Raw genomic sequence first — 17,895 nt, forward strand, 5'->3', positions numbered from 1 at the left:
TTACAAATTAGAAAGTTATATGTTTGTGATTTTAAAACAAAATGGGACATACGTTTGAGAAATCGTGAAATTAAAAAGTTACACCATGGTGCTTCTTGTACTATTTTGAGCATGTTTGTTGTGGAGTAACAAGTGTATGTTGTGCAAGAAAGGGAAGTTTAATTTTTCATCCCACACATTAGATATCTATTTAAATTTGCATCATGGGTAATTCAAAACTAGAATGCCATTTAAACTTTTACTCATTCATTTTGACAATTAAATGATGAATGAAGCAGAGGTCACCGTGAAAGGTCACCTTCCAAGCAAGACTTGAGGGAAATGAAAGCAGTCAAAAAAAGCAAAGCCATTCCAAAGACACATTATGTTTACAAAGATGGACTGCAGAATCAAAGAAAGCAACTGAAGACAGCAAAAATCAAATAGACAACATCAGAGCAAACTAGATCAGACAGAAGGAAATAACTGTTTCAAAATCTGTATGAATGAATTTTGCTACAAACCTGGAGCATGAACTCCATGCTGATCCTGTTTTCAATGAGCCGCATCACCAGGTGGGCTTTACACTGAAACATCTTGTAATACTTCCAGGACAATGTGTGAGGATGACGGATTGAAAAGTGCAAATGTGGAGCAGGGCTGTAAGGATTTTTAAAAAGTTTAGAAACACTTCCACTACTGTTTCACATGCAACAGCTACATTTTCCACAAAGGTTTGTTGATATTTATATAGACCAACAGTCATCAGTGTTCATTGTTTCTTCCAATTCATTAAACTAATGTTTTCAATATGAAATTAATTTCAATACATCTAAAAAGACGTTTGGTGTGATATCACACAGTTCTGGGGCAATGGGGTGAGTCCCAGATTCAATTACTGGACTGTACTGATTTCGTAGAATCTCAGGCAGCAGAGTGGTTAGGGGCACAACTGATCTCAACAGTCCTGGGATAGAAAGAGTATCAAGAGTCCTCATTCCTGACCACAATTAAGTGACGCTTGCTGGAAAATGCCTGTATGGACATCAGATAAGGATAGGATTGAACTCATCTGTGATAACGCCCAAGGAAAACAGCCCAACACTCGCTGATTCGGCTCATAAACAAAGAATAGTCACTGAAATGACCAGCAGTGGACTGCTAGTGTCCGTGGAATTGTACTTAACCACGAGTCATTGCATTCAGGGTGGGGCTGGAGATTGGAAATTGAAGACATACACAGAAGAAAATCATGAGATTCCAACCAAGTGACAGATTCACAAACAGATACAATAAAAATTAAATCAGATGTAATATTATACGCCTATTATGTGAGGGGGTGGGAGGGAAAAGGGGGAGAGAGGGAGAGGGAGAGGGAAAATTAAGAACCCACATTGGTAGTTGTCACTAAGTGATGTTCTTTAATTTAGTATGTATTTTAGGGTCACAATAACTTGATGGTTGGGTGAGTTGATTTTTTAAAAAATTCTCTATAGAATGTTAAATTAAAATCAGTAACTAGCAACACAAAAGGGCTTTGTGCATTTTCAACCATAGCAACTGATACAACAGACCAAAGCAACTACAAATGTCACAAACTCTTCAAAGTTATCTACATGCGGCAACAGTCAGCTTTGTTTGGATCGCTCAACATAAAAGTCAATTACATGTTCCGTACAGAGAACAATCAGGGACTGCAAACAGCTACCAGGATGAACGAGTGTCAGATTAAAGGAGAGAAAACAGACGAAAAGAATTGAAGAACTTCCTGTAAACTTTCACACCAGACGAGTACAAATAAGAGATCACTTACGTCTCTTTCTCTTTCACCCCTGGAAATGTGGGATGCAGCAAAACACCACCGGTCCTCAATTCATAATCCACTATTTTGTCCAGTTCCTACAAAATAAAAATATAATTAATTACATCTTCCAATATTCAAATAATGTATTTCAACTAAAATGGTTATTTAAAAATGTAGGGTTCTTTCCAACAAACATGAATGTTAAGGAATGTCTACTTACTCCTGGTCCTGAATCTGCTTGGAAATAATGCCCTGTGACTCATTTTTTAAAACTGAATAACTTGTATTGAGTAAACATTAAATTTAAGTCCATTTTTGTGGAGGCAATCTGTATCCATAACAGAGTAAGACTGACAATAAGTGGTGCATTTGTGCAGTATGTGCTCATGGCAACTGAAAACTGGATTCAGACTCCTCCAGGCTGATTTGATGTAGAAGTGCGCAAATTAGCTGCTACGTTTGCCAACATTACAACAGTGACTAAACTTCAAAAGTACTTAATTGGACATGAACTGCTTTGGGTCGTCCTGAGGAAATGAAAGGCGCTACGTAAACGCAAGTCCTTTCTTTAATTCTTACAAAGGGAAAAGATTTGTATCCCAATTCTTGGGGTGAAAAGACAATGTGCTAAATGTCAGTCTCCTACCTATTAACTTTATTTTTATAACCTGAGAGTTGAACTAGAAAATAAAATTTATGATTCACTGTACATGAGGAAGGAAATATTTGCAAATAGTAATATTTGAAGGAAATTACATATAATCTTCAACAAAATTGTAATGATGGAAATTTCTTAATAATTGTATGTAATTTTGAATTTTGACCTGCACAAAACAACCAAGGTGCAACAACAATGATGGGGCAGGAGAGTGGTGCAGCTCTTTGGACTTTCAAACCTGATCTGCCACTGAATGGTAGAATACAGACTCATTCACAATTCTCTACATTCTAAGTGACTGATTTCAGCCACGATGCTATTATTGAGGTAATGAGCATGGTTTCGTGGGACTAAAAACAAAAGGGCCAAGTGGCTGGATGCAGAACTCCAACATGATCTCTCAAATTGGGAAAGCATGATGTAGCAAAACTTGACAGTGTAATAAAACATTACAAAAATTGCACCAATATTAAAAAGGAACATTATTTTCAGTGATTTCTAATGCATTACTTCATTTTCAGGTTAATAAGGGCAAGAACACATTGCAGAAGCAAAATATTTTTTAATAAAACATTAATTATTCCTGTAATTATTTGTGAAACAAGTTTTTTTTAAACCAAACAGATTGAAACACATCACCCAAATTAGCAGATAATATAAAGATCACCACAGAACTGGACAGGTCATCAACAAGCATCAGAAAGAATGTCTTAACTTAAAAATATAGCAAATCATAACGGTTTTAGTTGGTTCTTCATAGACATCCAATGATTAGCTGACATATTCTCACCAATTTTAGGGAAAATGCCGAGAACTTCTTTTATAAAAATTGGTTTGTACTGTACTTGATTTGCCATGCTGTGTGCAGAGAACCTTCTTCAAATTTAAATCCTTCTTCTACATAGTCTAATGCAACTATCAATAGATAACAAGTCTATTCCACTTTGCAACAGGTAATCCATATTTGATTAAAACACAAAGCTGTTCAGCACTTGTAATTCTAGAAAAAAAACTATATATTTTGTACACTAAAACAACTGTATCCAGCTTATTCAAAAACAAATACTTTTTTGTACATAATGCATGTTACTTTAACTACTCTAAAAATCATATTGCATCTACACTGAACAGGATAATTTCTTTTAAACCGTTGATGGAATATATTGCTATTAATCTAAATTTAAGTGTTAGTGAGGTTTCAAATTATCAGTAACGATAACTTGCATTTATATAGCACCTTTAACGTAGTAAAACGTCCAAAGATGCTTCACACGAGCAGTATCAAACAAAATTTGACACCGAGCCACATAAGGAGTATTAGGACAAGTGACCAAAAGCTTGGTCAGAGGTAGGTTTTAAAGAGTGTCTTAGAGGAGAAGAGAGAGGTAGAGGGGTGGAGAGGTTTGGGGAGGGAATTCCAGAGCTTAGGGCCCAGGCAGCTGAAGGCATGGCTGCCAAGGGTGGAGCAATTAAAATTGGGGATGCGCAAGAGGCCAGAATTGGAGGAGCAGAGAGATCTTAGAGGGTTGTAGGACGCGGTTGCAGAAATAGGGAGGGGCGAGGCCATGGGAGGGATTTGAAAACAAGGAGAATTTTTAAAATCAAGGGGTTGCCAGACTGGGTGCCAATGTCAGCGTACACAGGGGTGATGGGTGAACAAGACTTGGTGGGAGTTAGGATACAGGCAGCAGAGTTTTGGATGAGCTCAAGTTATGGAGGGTGGGAGATGGGAGGCTGGCCAGGAGAGCATTGGAATAGTCAAGTCTAGAGGTAACAAAGGCATGGGCTATGATTTGAACAGAAACATTAACATTCACTTTGTTCAGTATACAAGTCTACTATTTCATTAAATACTAAGTTTGAGAAACAAAAATAAACGATCAATATGAATAATAAATTTGCAACTGGTTCTGGCTTTCTAAAATGACTAAAATCTGGGCTAAAAACATTACAAATGCTTACATTGTTTCAGCTAAAACAAAAATATCGATATTATACATCACGAATACACCAATGACATATCTACATTTTTAAACCTGTTTCTCGTGGGTTAAATAATCAGCTTCTCATTTATAATTAGCCTGCCACTATTTTACAGTCAAGTTACCCTCTTAGATTGGGTTATTGGCAATGTTCATGGTACCTCTTTAATCCAGTGTCTGTACTCATTAACACCAAAGGTTTTCTTCATCCAAAGGCCATAAATGTACCCCGAGATCCCTTTCAATACCCACTCATCTGACCTGCAGAAGCAAAGTTGGAAGATATCACTCAAAAGAATCAAGAAATTCAAAATTGGTGCAACATAAAACATTTTTTTTCCCGCTGGAGCAGTTTAACAATATTAGCACTTTCCTTTCTTCAGATGTGGTGAAAAGAGGGAAGTGGAGAGAGTTTGTAACTGAATGCATAAGAACGTAAAAGATTTTGGGGGAAGAAAATCATAATTGAGGACATGTTTACAAATGCATCATTTCAAGTGCAGTGATTGGAGTGGGGCTGTGAAAGATAACTCTCCCATTCAGTTCCTTGCACCACACACTCTAAATGAAGGAGAAACAATTAAGTGTGGATTTTACAAAATACATCATAGGTACTTGTGGGTTCCAGTTGGTGTCATAAGCAACGAAAACACAACTTGCTTTATTAAAAAAAAATCTCATTTGTTCCTTACTTGATTTGAATTGGCATCCTGCAAGCCATATAAATGATTCCAAGCTGAGACTGGCAACAACATGCATATAATCTGTAAATTATTTCCTCATGTCACTTTTATCCTTAATATAAAACACACTCACTTTATCACAAATAGTCTTTGTTGTATTTCAATTAACTCTGAGCATTGAATTTCCTTTGCAGTTTTCAAACAGCGTATGTTTTCTGTGTTACGGCATCTGTAATTAGATGTATGCTCACAGGAAAACTTTTCCATTATTCCACCATGCTAACATTCAATCACAATTAATCATAGGCAACCACAACAACAATTTGCGTTTATGTAGCACCTGTACCATAGTAAAACGTTCCAAGGCGCTTCACAGGAGCAGTATCAAACAAAATTTCACACCAAGCCACATAAGGAGGTATTAGGACAGGTGACCAAAAGCTTGGTCAAAGTGGCAGGTTTTAAGGAGCGTCTTAAAGGAGAAGAGGTAGAGAGGCGGAGAGGTTTAGCGAGGGAATTCCAGGGCTCAGGACTAGGCAGCTGAAGGCTTGGCCACCAATGGTGGAGCAATTAAAATCGGGGATGCGCAAGAGGCAAGAATTGGAGCAGCGCAGAGATCTAAGAACATATGAAATAGGAGCAGGAGTAAGCCATCCGGCCCCTCAAGCCTGCTCCACCATTCAAGATCATGGCTGATCTTCTACCTCAACGCAATTTTCCTGCACCATCCCCATATCTCTTGATGCCTTTAATATCTAGAAATCAATCAATCTCGAAGGGTTGTAGGGCTGGAGGAGGTTACAGAGATAGGGAGGGGCAAGGCCATGGAGGAATTTGAAAACAAGGATGAGAATTTAACAAAAAAAGAGGCAGTCCCAGACTGGGAGACAATGTAGGTCAGAGCGCACAGAGGTGATGGGAGAACGGGACTTGGTGCAAGTTAGGATACGGTCAGCAGAGTTTTGGATGAGCTCAAGTTTATGGAGGATGGAAGATGGGAGGCCAGCCAGGAGAGCATTGGAATAGTCCAGACTGGAGGTAACAAAAGCACGGATGAGGGTTTCAGCAGATGAACTGAGGCAGGGGAGCAGACAGGTGATGTTACAGAGGTGGAAGTAGGTGGTCTTGGTGATGGAGCGGATATGTGGTCAGAAGCTCATCTCAGGGTCAAATAGGACACCAAGGTTGCAAATAGTCTGGTTCAGTCTCAGTGACCAGAGAGAGGGAGGAGTCTGTGGCTAGAGAACAGAGCTTGCAACAGGGACCAAAGACAACGGCTTCAATCTTCCCAATATTTCATTGGAGGAAGTTTTTGCTCATCCAGTATTGGATGTCGGATAAGCAGTGTGACAAATGAGACAGTGGAGGGTTCGAGGAAGGTGGTTGTGAGGTAGAGCTGGGTATCATCAGCGTACATGTGGAATCTGACGTCGTGTTTTCAGATGTCATTGAGGGACAGCATGTGGATGAGAAACAGGAGGGGGCCAAGGATAGATCCTTGCGGGACTCCAGAGGTGTGGGAGCGGGAAGAGAAGCCATTGCAGGTGATTCTATGGCTACGACTGGATAGATAAGAAAGGAAGCGCAGTCCCGCCCAGCTGGACGACGGAGGAGAGGCGTTGGAAGAGGATGGTGTGATCAACCGTGTCAAAGGCTGCAGACAGATCAAGAAGGATGAGAAGGTATAGTTTACCATCGTCAGTCACATTGGATGTCATTTGTAACTTTGATAAGGGCCGTTTCAGTACTGTAATAGGGGCGGAAACCTGATTGGAGGGATTCAAACATGGAGTTGTGGGTAAGATGGGCACTGATTAGGGAGGCGACAATCTTAGATTAAAAGCCCTCATGTTTCTTCCCATCATCAACTTAACACATCATCCATCAAAACGTTCCTCAAAATGACCATCGACATTGGTGATCAAGTACCTTAGCATAAAAGAGAAACCCTCCTTGTTGAAGATACTAATTATTGCAGTGTAAGGGAGCTAAATTAAAGGGGAATACCACGACCATCTTCACTATGGAAGAGGTTGCTGACATTGTAGCGGTTAAGGAGGTTGTAGTAGTGATACTGGATAGGATAAAAATAGACAAAGATTGGCAGTACTCAAAGTAGAAAAGTCAGCCGGTCCAGATGGGATGCATCTTACGTTACTGAGGGAAGTAAGGGTGGAAATTGCAGAGTATCTGGCCACAATCTTCCAATTCCCCTTAGGTATGGGGATGGTACCGGAGGACTGGAGGATTGCATATGTTACACCCCTGTTCAAAAAGGGGGAGGGGGATAAACCGGGCAATTACAGCCAAACATCGGTGGTGGGAAAACTTTGAGAGATAATAATCCGGGACAAAATAAATGGGCACTTGAAAAAATATGGACTAATGAATGAAAATCAGCACAGATTTGTTAAAGGAAAATCGTGTTTGACTAACTTGATTGAGTTCCTTGATGAAGTAATGGAGAGGGTTGATGAGGGGAGTGCGGTTGATGTGTATACAGACTTTCAAAAGGCATTTGATAAAGTACCACATAATAGACTTGTTTGCAAAATTAGAGCCCATGGGACTAAAGGGACAGTGGCAGCATGGATACAAAATTGGCTAGGGGGCAGAAAGTAGAGAGTAGTGGTGAATGGTTGTTTTTCAGACTGGTGGGAAATATACAGTGGTGTTCCCCAGGGGTCAGTATTAGAACTACTGCTCTTTTTGATATATATTAATGACCTGGACTTGGTATAGAGGATATAATTTCAAAGTTTGCGATTGACATGAAACTCAGAAATGTAGTCAACAATGTGGAGGATAACAACAGACTTCAGGAGGATATAAGAGACTGGTGAAATGGGCAGACACATAGTAGATGAAATTTGAAGCAGAGATGCTATGATACTAAGAGGCAGTGTGTCCTGTACTCTTTTCCCATATAGTCTTGAGGAAAAAGGCACAAAAATATTTCTCTGGCCTGTTAAGGGTAATTTCTCACCAGTAGAATGCTGATGATCCACAATGTTAAGGTTTTAAAACGGGAAAAACACCGGGCTGACAAACAGTTCTGCTACAAAGCAATTCTACTACAGGGTACGGTAGTCTTGAAGGACATAGCTGCCAGACTGGGCCTGCGGCACGTGGTGATCCAACCAACACGAGGGAAAAACCTACTTGATCTCGTCCTCACCAATCCACCTGTCACAGATGCATCCGTCCATGACAGTATCGGTAGGAGTAACAACCGCATAATTCTTGTGGAGACGAAGTCCCGTCTTCACAGAGGACACCATCCAACGTGCTAAACAGAATAGATTCAAAACAGATCTAGCAGCTCAAAACTGGGCATTCATGAGGCGCTGTGGGCCATCAGCAGCAGCAGAATTGTATTCCAGCACAATCTGTAACCTCATGGCCTGGCATATTCCTCACTCTACCATTACCAACAAGCCAGGGGATCAACCCTGATTCAATGAGGAGTGTACCAGGCGTACCTAAGAATGAGATGCCAACCTGGTGAAGTGACAACACAGGACTACATGCATGCTAAACAGTGGAAGCAACATGCGATAGACAAAGCTAAGCGATTCCACAACCAACGGATCAGATCAAAGCTCTGCAGTCCTGCCACATCCAGTCGTAAATGGTGGTGGACAATTAAACAGCGAACAGGCGGAGGAGGCTCTGTAAACATCCCCATCCTCAATGATGGCAGAGTCCAACACGTGAGTGCAAAAGACAACCATCTTCAGCCAGAAGTGCCGAGTAGATGATCCATCTCGGCCTCCTCTCGATATCCCCACCATCACAGAAGCCAGTCTTCAGCCAATTCGATTCACTCCATGTGATATCAAGAAACAGCTGAGTGCACTGGATACAACAAAGGCTATGGCCTCCGACAACATCCTGGCTGTAGTGCTGAAGACTTGTGCTCATGAACTAACTGCGCCTCTAGCCAAACTGTTCCAGTACAGCTACAACACTGGCATTTACCAATGTGGAGAATTGCCCAGGTATGTCCTGTCCACAAAAAGCAGGACAAATCCAATCCGGCCAATTACCGCCCCATCAGCCTACTCTCAATCATCAGCAAAGTGATGGAGGGTGTCGTCGACAGTGCTATCAAGCGGCACTTACTCACCAATAACCTGCTCACCGATGCTCAGTTTGGGTTCCGCCAGGACCACTCGGCTCCAGACCTCATTACAGCCTTGGTCCAAACATGGACAAAAGAGCTGAATTCTAGAGGTGAGTTGAATGACTGCCCTTGACATCAAGGCAGCATATGACCGAGTGCGGCACCAAGGAGCCCTAGTAAAATTGAAGTCAATGGGAATCAGGGGGTAAACTCTCCAGTGGCTGGAGTCATACCGAGCACAAAGGAAGATGGTAGTGGTTGTTGGAGGCCAATCATCTCAGCCCCAGGACATTGCTGCAGGAGTTCCTCAGGGTAGTGTCCTAGGCCCAGCCATCTTCAGCTGCTTCATCAATGACCTTCCCTCCATCAAAGTCAGAAATGGGGATGTTTGCATAGTGTTCAATTCCATTTGCAACCCCTCAGATAATGAAGTAGTCCATGCCCACATGCAGCAAGGCCTGGACAACATCCAGGCTTGGACTGATAAGTGGCAAGTAACATTTGCGCCAGACAATGACCATCTCCAACAAGAGAGAGTCCAACCACCACCCATTGACATTCAACGGCATTACCATCGCCAAATCCCCCACCATCAACATCCTGGGGGTCACCATTGACCAGAAACTTAATTGGACCAGCCACATAAATACTGTGGCTACAAGAACAGGTCAGAGGCTGGGTATTCTGCGACACGTGACTCACCTCCTGACTCCCCAAAGCCTTTCCACCATCTACAAGGCACATGTCAGGAGTGTGATGGAATACTCTCCACTTGTCTGGATGAGTGCAGCTCCAACAACACTCAAGAAGCTCGATACCATCCAGGATAAAGCAGCCCGTTTGATTGGCACCCCATCCACCACCCTAGACATTCACTCCCTTCACCACCGGCGCACAGTGGCTGCAGTGTGTACTATCCATTGGATGCACCGCAGCAACTCACCAAGGCTTCTTCAACAGCACCTCCCAAACCTGGGACCTCTACCACCTAGAAGGACAAGGGCAGCAGCCATGTGGGAACAATACCAACTGCACGTTCCCCTCCAAGTTACACACCATCCCGACTTGGAAATAGATCGCCGTTCCTTCATCGTCGTTGGGTCAAAATCCTCGAACTCCCTACCTAACAGTACTGTGGGAGAACCTTCACCATACGGACTGCAGCGGTTCAAGAAGGCGGCTCACCACCAACTTCTCGACGGCAATTAGGGATGGGCAATAAATGCTTGCTTTGCCAATGACACTCACATCCCATGAACGAATAAAAAAAGTAGAGGAAATCAGCATTCTGCCTAGTTCTGGACAAAGATCAATGGGTAACCATGTAAAAATTCAGTACTTGCAGGGGAGACACAGCAGCATAATCAAACAAACATGCATACCACCAGGATGCAAGTGTACTTCTGTGAGTCACACGTGGCAAGTTCTTAATTTTAAATTACTGCTATGGGGAGGTGTGAAGTTGAGACATGGCATATTTGGTACTTCCCACAGGGAACAATATTTGAGTCACTCTCACGCTGCTATAGAGTACTTCTGGCAGTTGCCTGGAAGTGGGTCTGCAGGCCATCTTCTTTGCCAGGGGTGGTGGGCGAAATCGGAATAGGAAAAGAAAACACAAAATATTGGGGGAAGAGAGGTTATGGGAAACATTCTGTACATGCACAGCAGTATCTGACTTGCAAAGACTTAATCCCAGTTTTGGAGATTTCCAAGAAAATGTTAAGTGAGAGGTGAAAAATAAAAAAGACAAATATTATTCTCAGATCAATTGCATAAACAATTTTTTAAAAAGTGAACAGGGAAGCACACGTTGATTGATGAATACATTTCTAACTTCAAGTCATTCCTGCCTACAGAATAAACTAAACATTAGAATCACAAAGGTTACAGCACGGAAGGCGGCCATTCAGCCCATTGAGTCCGTGCCGGCTCTATACAAGAGCAATCCAGCTAGTCCCACACCCCCGCCCTATCCCCGTAGTTCTGCAAATATTTTCCTTTCAAGTACTTATCCAATTCCCTTTTGAAGGCAGTGATTGAATCTGCCTCCACCACCCTTTAAGGCAGCGCATTCCAGATCAAAACCATTTGCTGCGTAAAAAGATTTTCCTCATGTCACCTTTGGTTCTTTTGCCACTCACCTTAAATCTATTCCCTCTAGTTCCTAACCCTTTCGCCAACGGGAACAGTTTCTTTCTATCTATTCTGTCTAGACCCTTCGTGATTTTAAATACCTCTATCAAATCTCCTCTCAATCTTCTGTTCCAAGGAGAACAATCCCAGCTTCTCCAATCGATCCACGTAACTGAAGTCCCTCATCCCTGGAATCATTCTAGTAAATCTTTTCCGCACCCTCTCTAAGGCCTTCACATCTTTCCTAAAGCACAGTGCCCTGAACTGGGCACAACACTCTAGTTGTGGTCCAACCGGTGTTTTATAAAGGTTCATCATGACTTCCTTGCTTTAGTACTCTATGCCTCTATTTGTAAAGCCCAGGATCATGTATGCTTTTTTTTTCAAAAAACGCTTCCTCAACCTGGCCTGCCACCTTCAACGATTTGTGCACATATACCCCAAAATCTCTCTGTTCCTGTACCCCTCTTAGAATTGTGCCCTCTAGTTTATATTGCCGCTCCTCATTCTTCCTACCGAAATGTATCATTTCGCATTTATATGCGTTAAATTTCATCTGCCACGTGTCCAACCATTTCACCAGCATATCTATATCCTCTTGAAGTCTATCACTATCCTCCTCACTGTTCGCCACACTTCCAAGTTTTGTGTCATCTGCAAATTTAGAAATTGTGCCCTGTACACACAAGTCCAAGTCATTAATATACATCAAGAAAAGCAGTGGTCCTAGTACCAACCCCAGGGAACACCATTGTACACCTCCCTCCAGTCCGAAAAACAACTGTTCACCACTACTCTGGTTTCTTGATACTTAGCGAATTTTATATCCATGCTACTATTGCCCCTTTATTCCATCGGCTTCAATCTCGATGACAAGCCTATTATGCAGCGCTTTATCAAACGCCTTTTGAAAGTCCATATAACACCACATCAACTGCATTGCCCTCATCTACCCTCTCTGTTACCTCATCAAAAAACTCTATCAAGTTAGTTAAACACGATTTGCCCATAACAAATCCATGCTGGCTTTCCCTAATCAATCCACACTTGTCCAAGTGACTGCTAATTCTGTCCCGGATTATCGTTTCTAAAAGTTTCTCCACCACCGAGGTTAATCTGACTGGCCTGTAGTTGCTGGGTTTATCCTTACACCCTTTTTTGAACAAGGGTGTAACATTTGCAATTCTCCAGTCATCTGGCACAACCCCCGTATCTAAGGATGTTTGGAAGATTATGGCCAGTACCTCTGCAATTTCCACCCTTACTTCTCTCAGCAACATAGGATACATCCCATCCAGACCAAGTGACTTATCTACTTTATGTACAGCTAACCTTTCTAGTACCTCTTCTTTATCAATTTTCAGCCCATCCAGTATCTCAACCACATCTTCCTTTACTGAGACACTGGCAGCATCTTCTTCCTTGATAAAGCCAGATGCAAAGTACTCATTTAGTACCTCGGTCATGCCCTCTGCCTCCATGTGTAGATCTTTTTGGTCCCTGATCGGCCCCACCCATCCTGTTACTATCCGTTTACATGCCTATAGAAGACTTTTGGATTCCCTTTTATGTTTGCTGCCAGTCGATTCTCATACTCTCTCTTTGCCCTCTTATTTCCTTTTTCATTTCCCCTCTGAACTTTCTATATTCCACAGTTGCATGCTCCATGTCCTCTACAGATATGCCTAAGTTAGTTTTTGGATATCCTTTATTAAAAGATAACTGTCTTTACAGGTTTTTTTAAAAAATAGGTTGCATGAGGCACCAGGAGTTCGTTCTTATTGTGCAAAATAAATAATTTCACCCAGAACACAGTAGAACTTAGTGCATTTATTAAATACTTGATTACTACTTTCAAATGTTGTGGATTCAAATCTCAATCTAACATTTAATTAACTTGCATTTATATAGTGCTTTTCACAATCTCAAGATGTCCAAAATGCTAATCAACCAATTATTTTTAAGTTATAATCACTGTTGTTGTGGGCAAACATGACTGCCAATTTGCATGCAGCAAAGTCCAATAATCAGCAAACAAGATGATTGACCAGTTCATCTATTGTTGGTGGTGTTGGTTGAAGGATAAATTTTGGCTGGGGCAACAGAAGAACTCCCAGAGCTTCTTTGAAAAGTGCAATGGGGTCTTTTACATCCATTTGATCAGGCAAACGGGGCCTCAATTTAATATCCCTCCAGCAATGTAGCATTCCCTTGGTACTGCGCTGAAGTGTCACCTAAATTATGTACTTATGTTTCTCGTGGGGCTTGAACCCACAACATTCTGTCTCCAAGGCGAGAGTGCTATTAACTGAATCAAGCTGGCATTCAGATAGTCCGTTCATTGTAATTTTTTATATACGTTGTGAAGTTTTCATAGTCCTGGAGTAGTCTATACAAAACTATCAATGTGGTAAATTTATTACGGTGCATGTCCTTGGCTATACCATTTTATATACTCACCAAGACATTCTGGAAATGAAACAGCCAAAGAACTGCTGAGCCAAAGCTTGCGCTAAACATCGTCTGGTAAGTGGCGTCTGATCTATAATCATGGCACTGTGCAGGAGGTTTGTGCTAAATGAAAGATGAGAAAATAGGGCTAAGGTCTCAGGCAAGCAAGACATTTTATTTAGTCAAAACAAATACTGTGGTCTAAAGGTGACAGAAATTCAGTTCAAATGTTAACAAGGCTGACTCTGTATTTCGTCAACTGATGGTATCACTGGAAACTTGAAGCTTGCCAGCCCTTTCATATTCACTCTTTAAACTCCCACTGCACAGTAATCACATAACAATTGGCAGTTGTTTAGCTGTTTCCAAATTCAGTGTTTTGAAAGAAATATTCCATTAGTCAACTATATCTTAAAGTTAAGAACAAACGCATTGGGACTGTTCGACTATAAAAGACTACAAACAACTAAAAGAACTGGCAATGAGCACAAAATATTTTTAAAGAGCTTAAAATCTGGGAACAATATTTCACCAACTATCAATTCAGTACAGGAATTCTGATCTGCTGTCAATATCATCTTTTTACGAGCGACAGATGAAACAACACTAACAGTATTTATTCGATGTTTCCCTATGCAGTAATGTCATTAGCCAATTACATTTCAATTATCTTTTTTTGCTCTTATATCTAATTAATCTCAATTTTTCTGTCTTCTTTACACTTTCCCTATGCCATGCATCATTCGCTAGTGAAGAAGTCAAGCAAAACAAAACAATCTTCTCCCAGACCACTGCAAATGCTCTTCCAGAACTGACCACTAGGATCTTTGCAAGAACACCCTATTTAAATTTATGCTGGTTTTCCCTATGTGGAAGGGCCTAACATGGCATCAATTTGTGGCTCAATTTGCTACTCAATACAAGGTCAGGAGCCTACCACATAAACCCACATCCTATGACTTAACTGACCTTCAAGTATTTGGCTCCCCCAATGGCTCAATGAGGTTATCATAAGGTACGGGAGTAACTAAGCCATACAGACCATGAAAGCCCCTGGTCTATCCCATTTTCTGCTGAATTTGCTGATCTCAGCCATGTCAACAGTTGGGCCATTACATCTCTCTTCTGCATCAGATGAAAGGGTTAAGGGAAATTGGTTTAAACTTCATCGTTCATATTGCTTTCCAGTGACCACTGCTGTGGACATCAATTGAAGTCAGGATCTGTGTACGTGTGAATAGTGACCACTTGGGTGAGGTAACAAGAGGCTACAAGTGCCCATGGAACAGTCCCTCTTAGGTTCAAGAGACAAATAGAGGGGAGAAAATTGATGGGGAAAAATTGAGACAAAAAACTACAATTAAATAAAAAAAAGATAATTTAGAAGTGAACTCACTTTCTTTAAATCAAGATAAACACTAGAGACTGGATGGTGCAATAAATTAGAGGTCCACCTTTTAATTTCTATTGTTTAGGCTCGTACCAAGCTCAAAATAATCTGCAGTCATAAGGCTCCCCCTTGAAACAAGCATGCAGTCTAAATCCAGTTCCTGGTGGAAATGGACCCAAAGTTATTGTTATGATGGTTGGCGAGGAAAATTCTGAGATTGATATCATCGAGACAGGGCTCAACTCTGCATCTTGCTATGCTATATCTGACCTAGACGTATCTGTCCCCAGTGCTATCAAATGAATGGGTCAAAGTTAATTGGCACTTGGAAAAATATGGGTCAATAAATGAAAGCCAGCATGGATTTGTAAAAGGCATATCGTGTTTCACTAACTTGATGAGTTCTTTGATGATGTAACGGAGAGAGTTTGATGAAGTCCCACATAATAGACTTGTTAGTAAAATTGAAACTGAAAAGTAAAAGTAAAATTGAAGCGGGATCAAAGGGGCAGTGACTGCGTGGATACGAATTTGGCTAAGGGACAGAAAGCAGATAATGGTGAACGATTGTTTTACAGACTGGAGGGAAGTGTGCAGTGATATGCTTAGGGGTTAATGTTGGGATCACTGCTCTTTTTGATATATATTAATGACCTGGACTTGGGTATATAGGACATAATTTCAAAGTTAGCAGATGACACGAAACTCAAATGTAGTAAATAGTGAAGAGGATAGTAACAGACTTCAAGAGGACATAAGACAGACTGGTGAAATGGGCAGACACATGGCAGATGAAATTTAACAAAGAAAAGTGTCAAGTGATTTATTTTGGTAGGAGGAGTGAGGAAAGGCAATATAAACTAAGTGGTACAATTTTATTTGGGTGCAGGAACAGAGACACCTGGGGATATACATACACAAGTCTTTGAAGATGGAAGGACAAGTTGAGAAGGCTGTTAAAAAGGCACACAGAATCCTTGGCTTTATAAACAGAGGTATAGATAGAGTACAAAAGCATGGAAAGTTATACTAAACCTTTGTAAAACACTGGTTCGGCCCCAGCTGGAGTATTGTGGCCAATTCTGGGCACCACACTTTAGGAAAGATGTCAAGGACTTAGAGAGAGTGCAGAAGAGATTTACTAGAATGGTATTAGGGATGAAAGATTTCAGTTACATGGAGAGACTAAAGAAGTTAGAGCAGAGAAGGTTAAGGGGAGATTTGATAGAGGTGTTCAAAATCATGAAGGGTTTTGATAGAGTAAATAAGGAGAAACTGTTTCCAGTGGCAGAAGGGTCAGTAACCAGAGGACACAGATTTAAGGTAATTGGCAAAAGAACCAGAGGCGACACTTATGCAGCAAGTTGTTATAATCTGGAATGCACTGCCTGAAAGGGTGGAAGAAGCAGATTCAGTAATAACTTTCAAAAGGGTTGGATAAATACTTGGAAGGGGAAAAATTTGCAGGGCTATGGGGAAAGAATAGGGGAGTTGGACTAATTGGATAGCTCTTTCCACGAGTAAGCACAGGCATGATGGGCTGAATGGCATCCTTCTGTGCTGTATCATTTTATGATTCTATGAATTAGCATAATAGTCCAAATTTTTGTTTAAACAGAGAAATAAAAATGTTGCATAATTGTAAGTGTTAAAATTCAGTAAAGTACCTAAAAGTTGTAAGTTCAGTCATTTATTGCTTAAAGTGGAAGGTTAAAATAAAGATCTGGAAATATTTTTTTTTTAAAAACTAGGTTCTAATGTGCAAATATGAAGCTTCTTTAGTTTGAAAACACTAGCCATGACTTCAGTATCATCTTGGGATGGAAACACCCTTAGACAGACCACAATATTACTATATTGTTCATCATTGCACATTTAATTAGATGGCTTGAATGTAATCTTCTACTTTAAGAAACTTGAGAACATTAATTGCTGCTAAAGGGTGGTAGAATATTTCTTGCGGTGCTTCACTCCATTCAAAAGGGGCAGGAATCTAACCTCAGACTTAACTCATTGAAGTTTAACTGAAAGTTTTACAAGCAGACTTACCCTGATGGCTCAATTCATTGTACATTCTATACTGTTGTACTGAGCCTTCAGAAAAAAAGTCACAGGTTCAAACCTTAATAGGTGTCGAGTTAGCTGATCGCAGTCCAGAGAGTGGTCGGGCACTACAATGGTTTCAGTATCCCTCGGGTAGGCAAAGCAGAGGAAAAATGGCCAGGGTTCCTACTCCTACTCACTATCCGTTGACATGTGTGATCATCAGGAAAAACCTGGTCACATTCTGATGTCCCTCACCTTCTAATGGGTTTCCAATTTTCAATCTAATGATTTAGCCATGGAATGCTGAGTCTAACGGTAGTGCTCCTGCATCATCAAAAGATCAGCTAATTCAGCACAAACTGTGGATTGAACCCGGAATACTCCAGTGCCAAATGGCTCAGTTTCACTTCAACAAAAGCACCAGATGAGTTCTGCGCGCCATTTAAAATTCCAAACTGCTTCCTTAACTGTCATACAGTAGTTTTTAAAATATTTTCTCCTTTCAACTTTTCAGTCTTCCCAGGACCATGCATCGTAACCCAGTCAAAAGCAGGCAAGCACTCTGCTTATAAGCCTCTGCCAATTCCACCTGAACAGGCAGCTAACCAATGTTTGAAAGCAGCCTGAAAAACTCTCACGA

General features: G+C 41.0%; 1 protein-coding gene across 2 annotated transcripts in view; it reads right to left on the reverse strand.

Annotated features, from left to right (window-relative positions):
* The window catches only part of taf2 (TAF2 RNA polymerase II, TATA box binding protein (TBP)-associated factor), a 114,083-nt gene that overhangs the window by 69,167 nt on the left and 27,021 nt on the right, over positions 1-17,895 (reverse strand). For both annotated transcript variants that reach the window (XM_067980876.1, XM_067980877.1), the window contains exons 8-11: positions 13,829-13,942; positions 4,585-4,684; positions 1,793-1,878; positions 504-639 (exon numbers count right to left, since the gene is read on the reverse strand). In XM_067980876.1, the coding sequence (XP_067836977.1) occupies positions 504-639; positions 1,793-1,878; positions 4,585-4,684; positions 13,829-13,942 (436 nt within the window). The remainder of the gene's footprint in view (positions 1-503; positions 640-1,792; positions 1,879-4,584; positions 4,685-13,828; positions 13,943-17,895) is intronic.

This window comes from Heptranchias perlo, chromosome 3 (genome assembly GCF_035084215.1).
Source record: "Heptranchias perlo isolate sHepPer1 chromosome 3, sHepPer1.hap1, whole genome shotgun sequence".
Taxonomy (NCBI): domain Eukaryota; kingdom Metazoa; phylum Chordata; class Chondrichthyes; order Hexanchiformes; family Hexanchidae; genus Heptranchias; species Heptranchias perlo.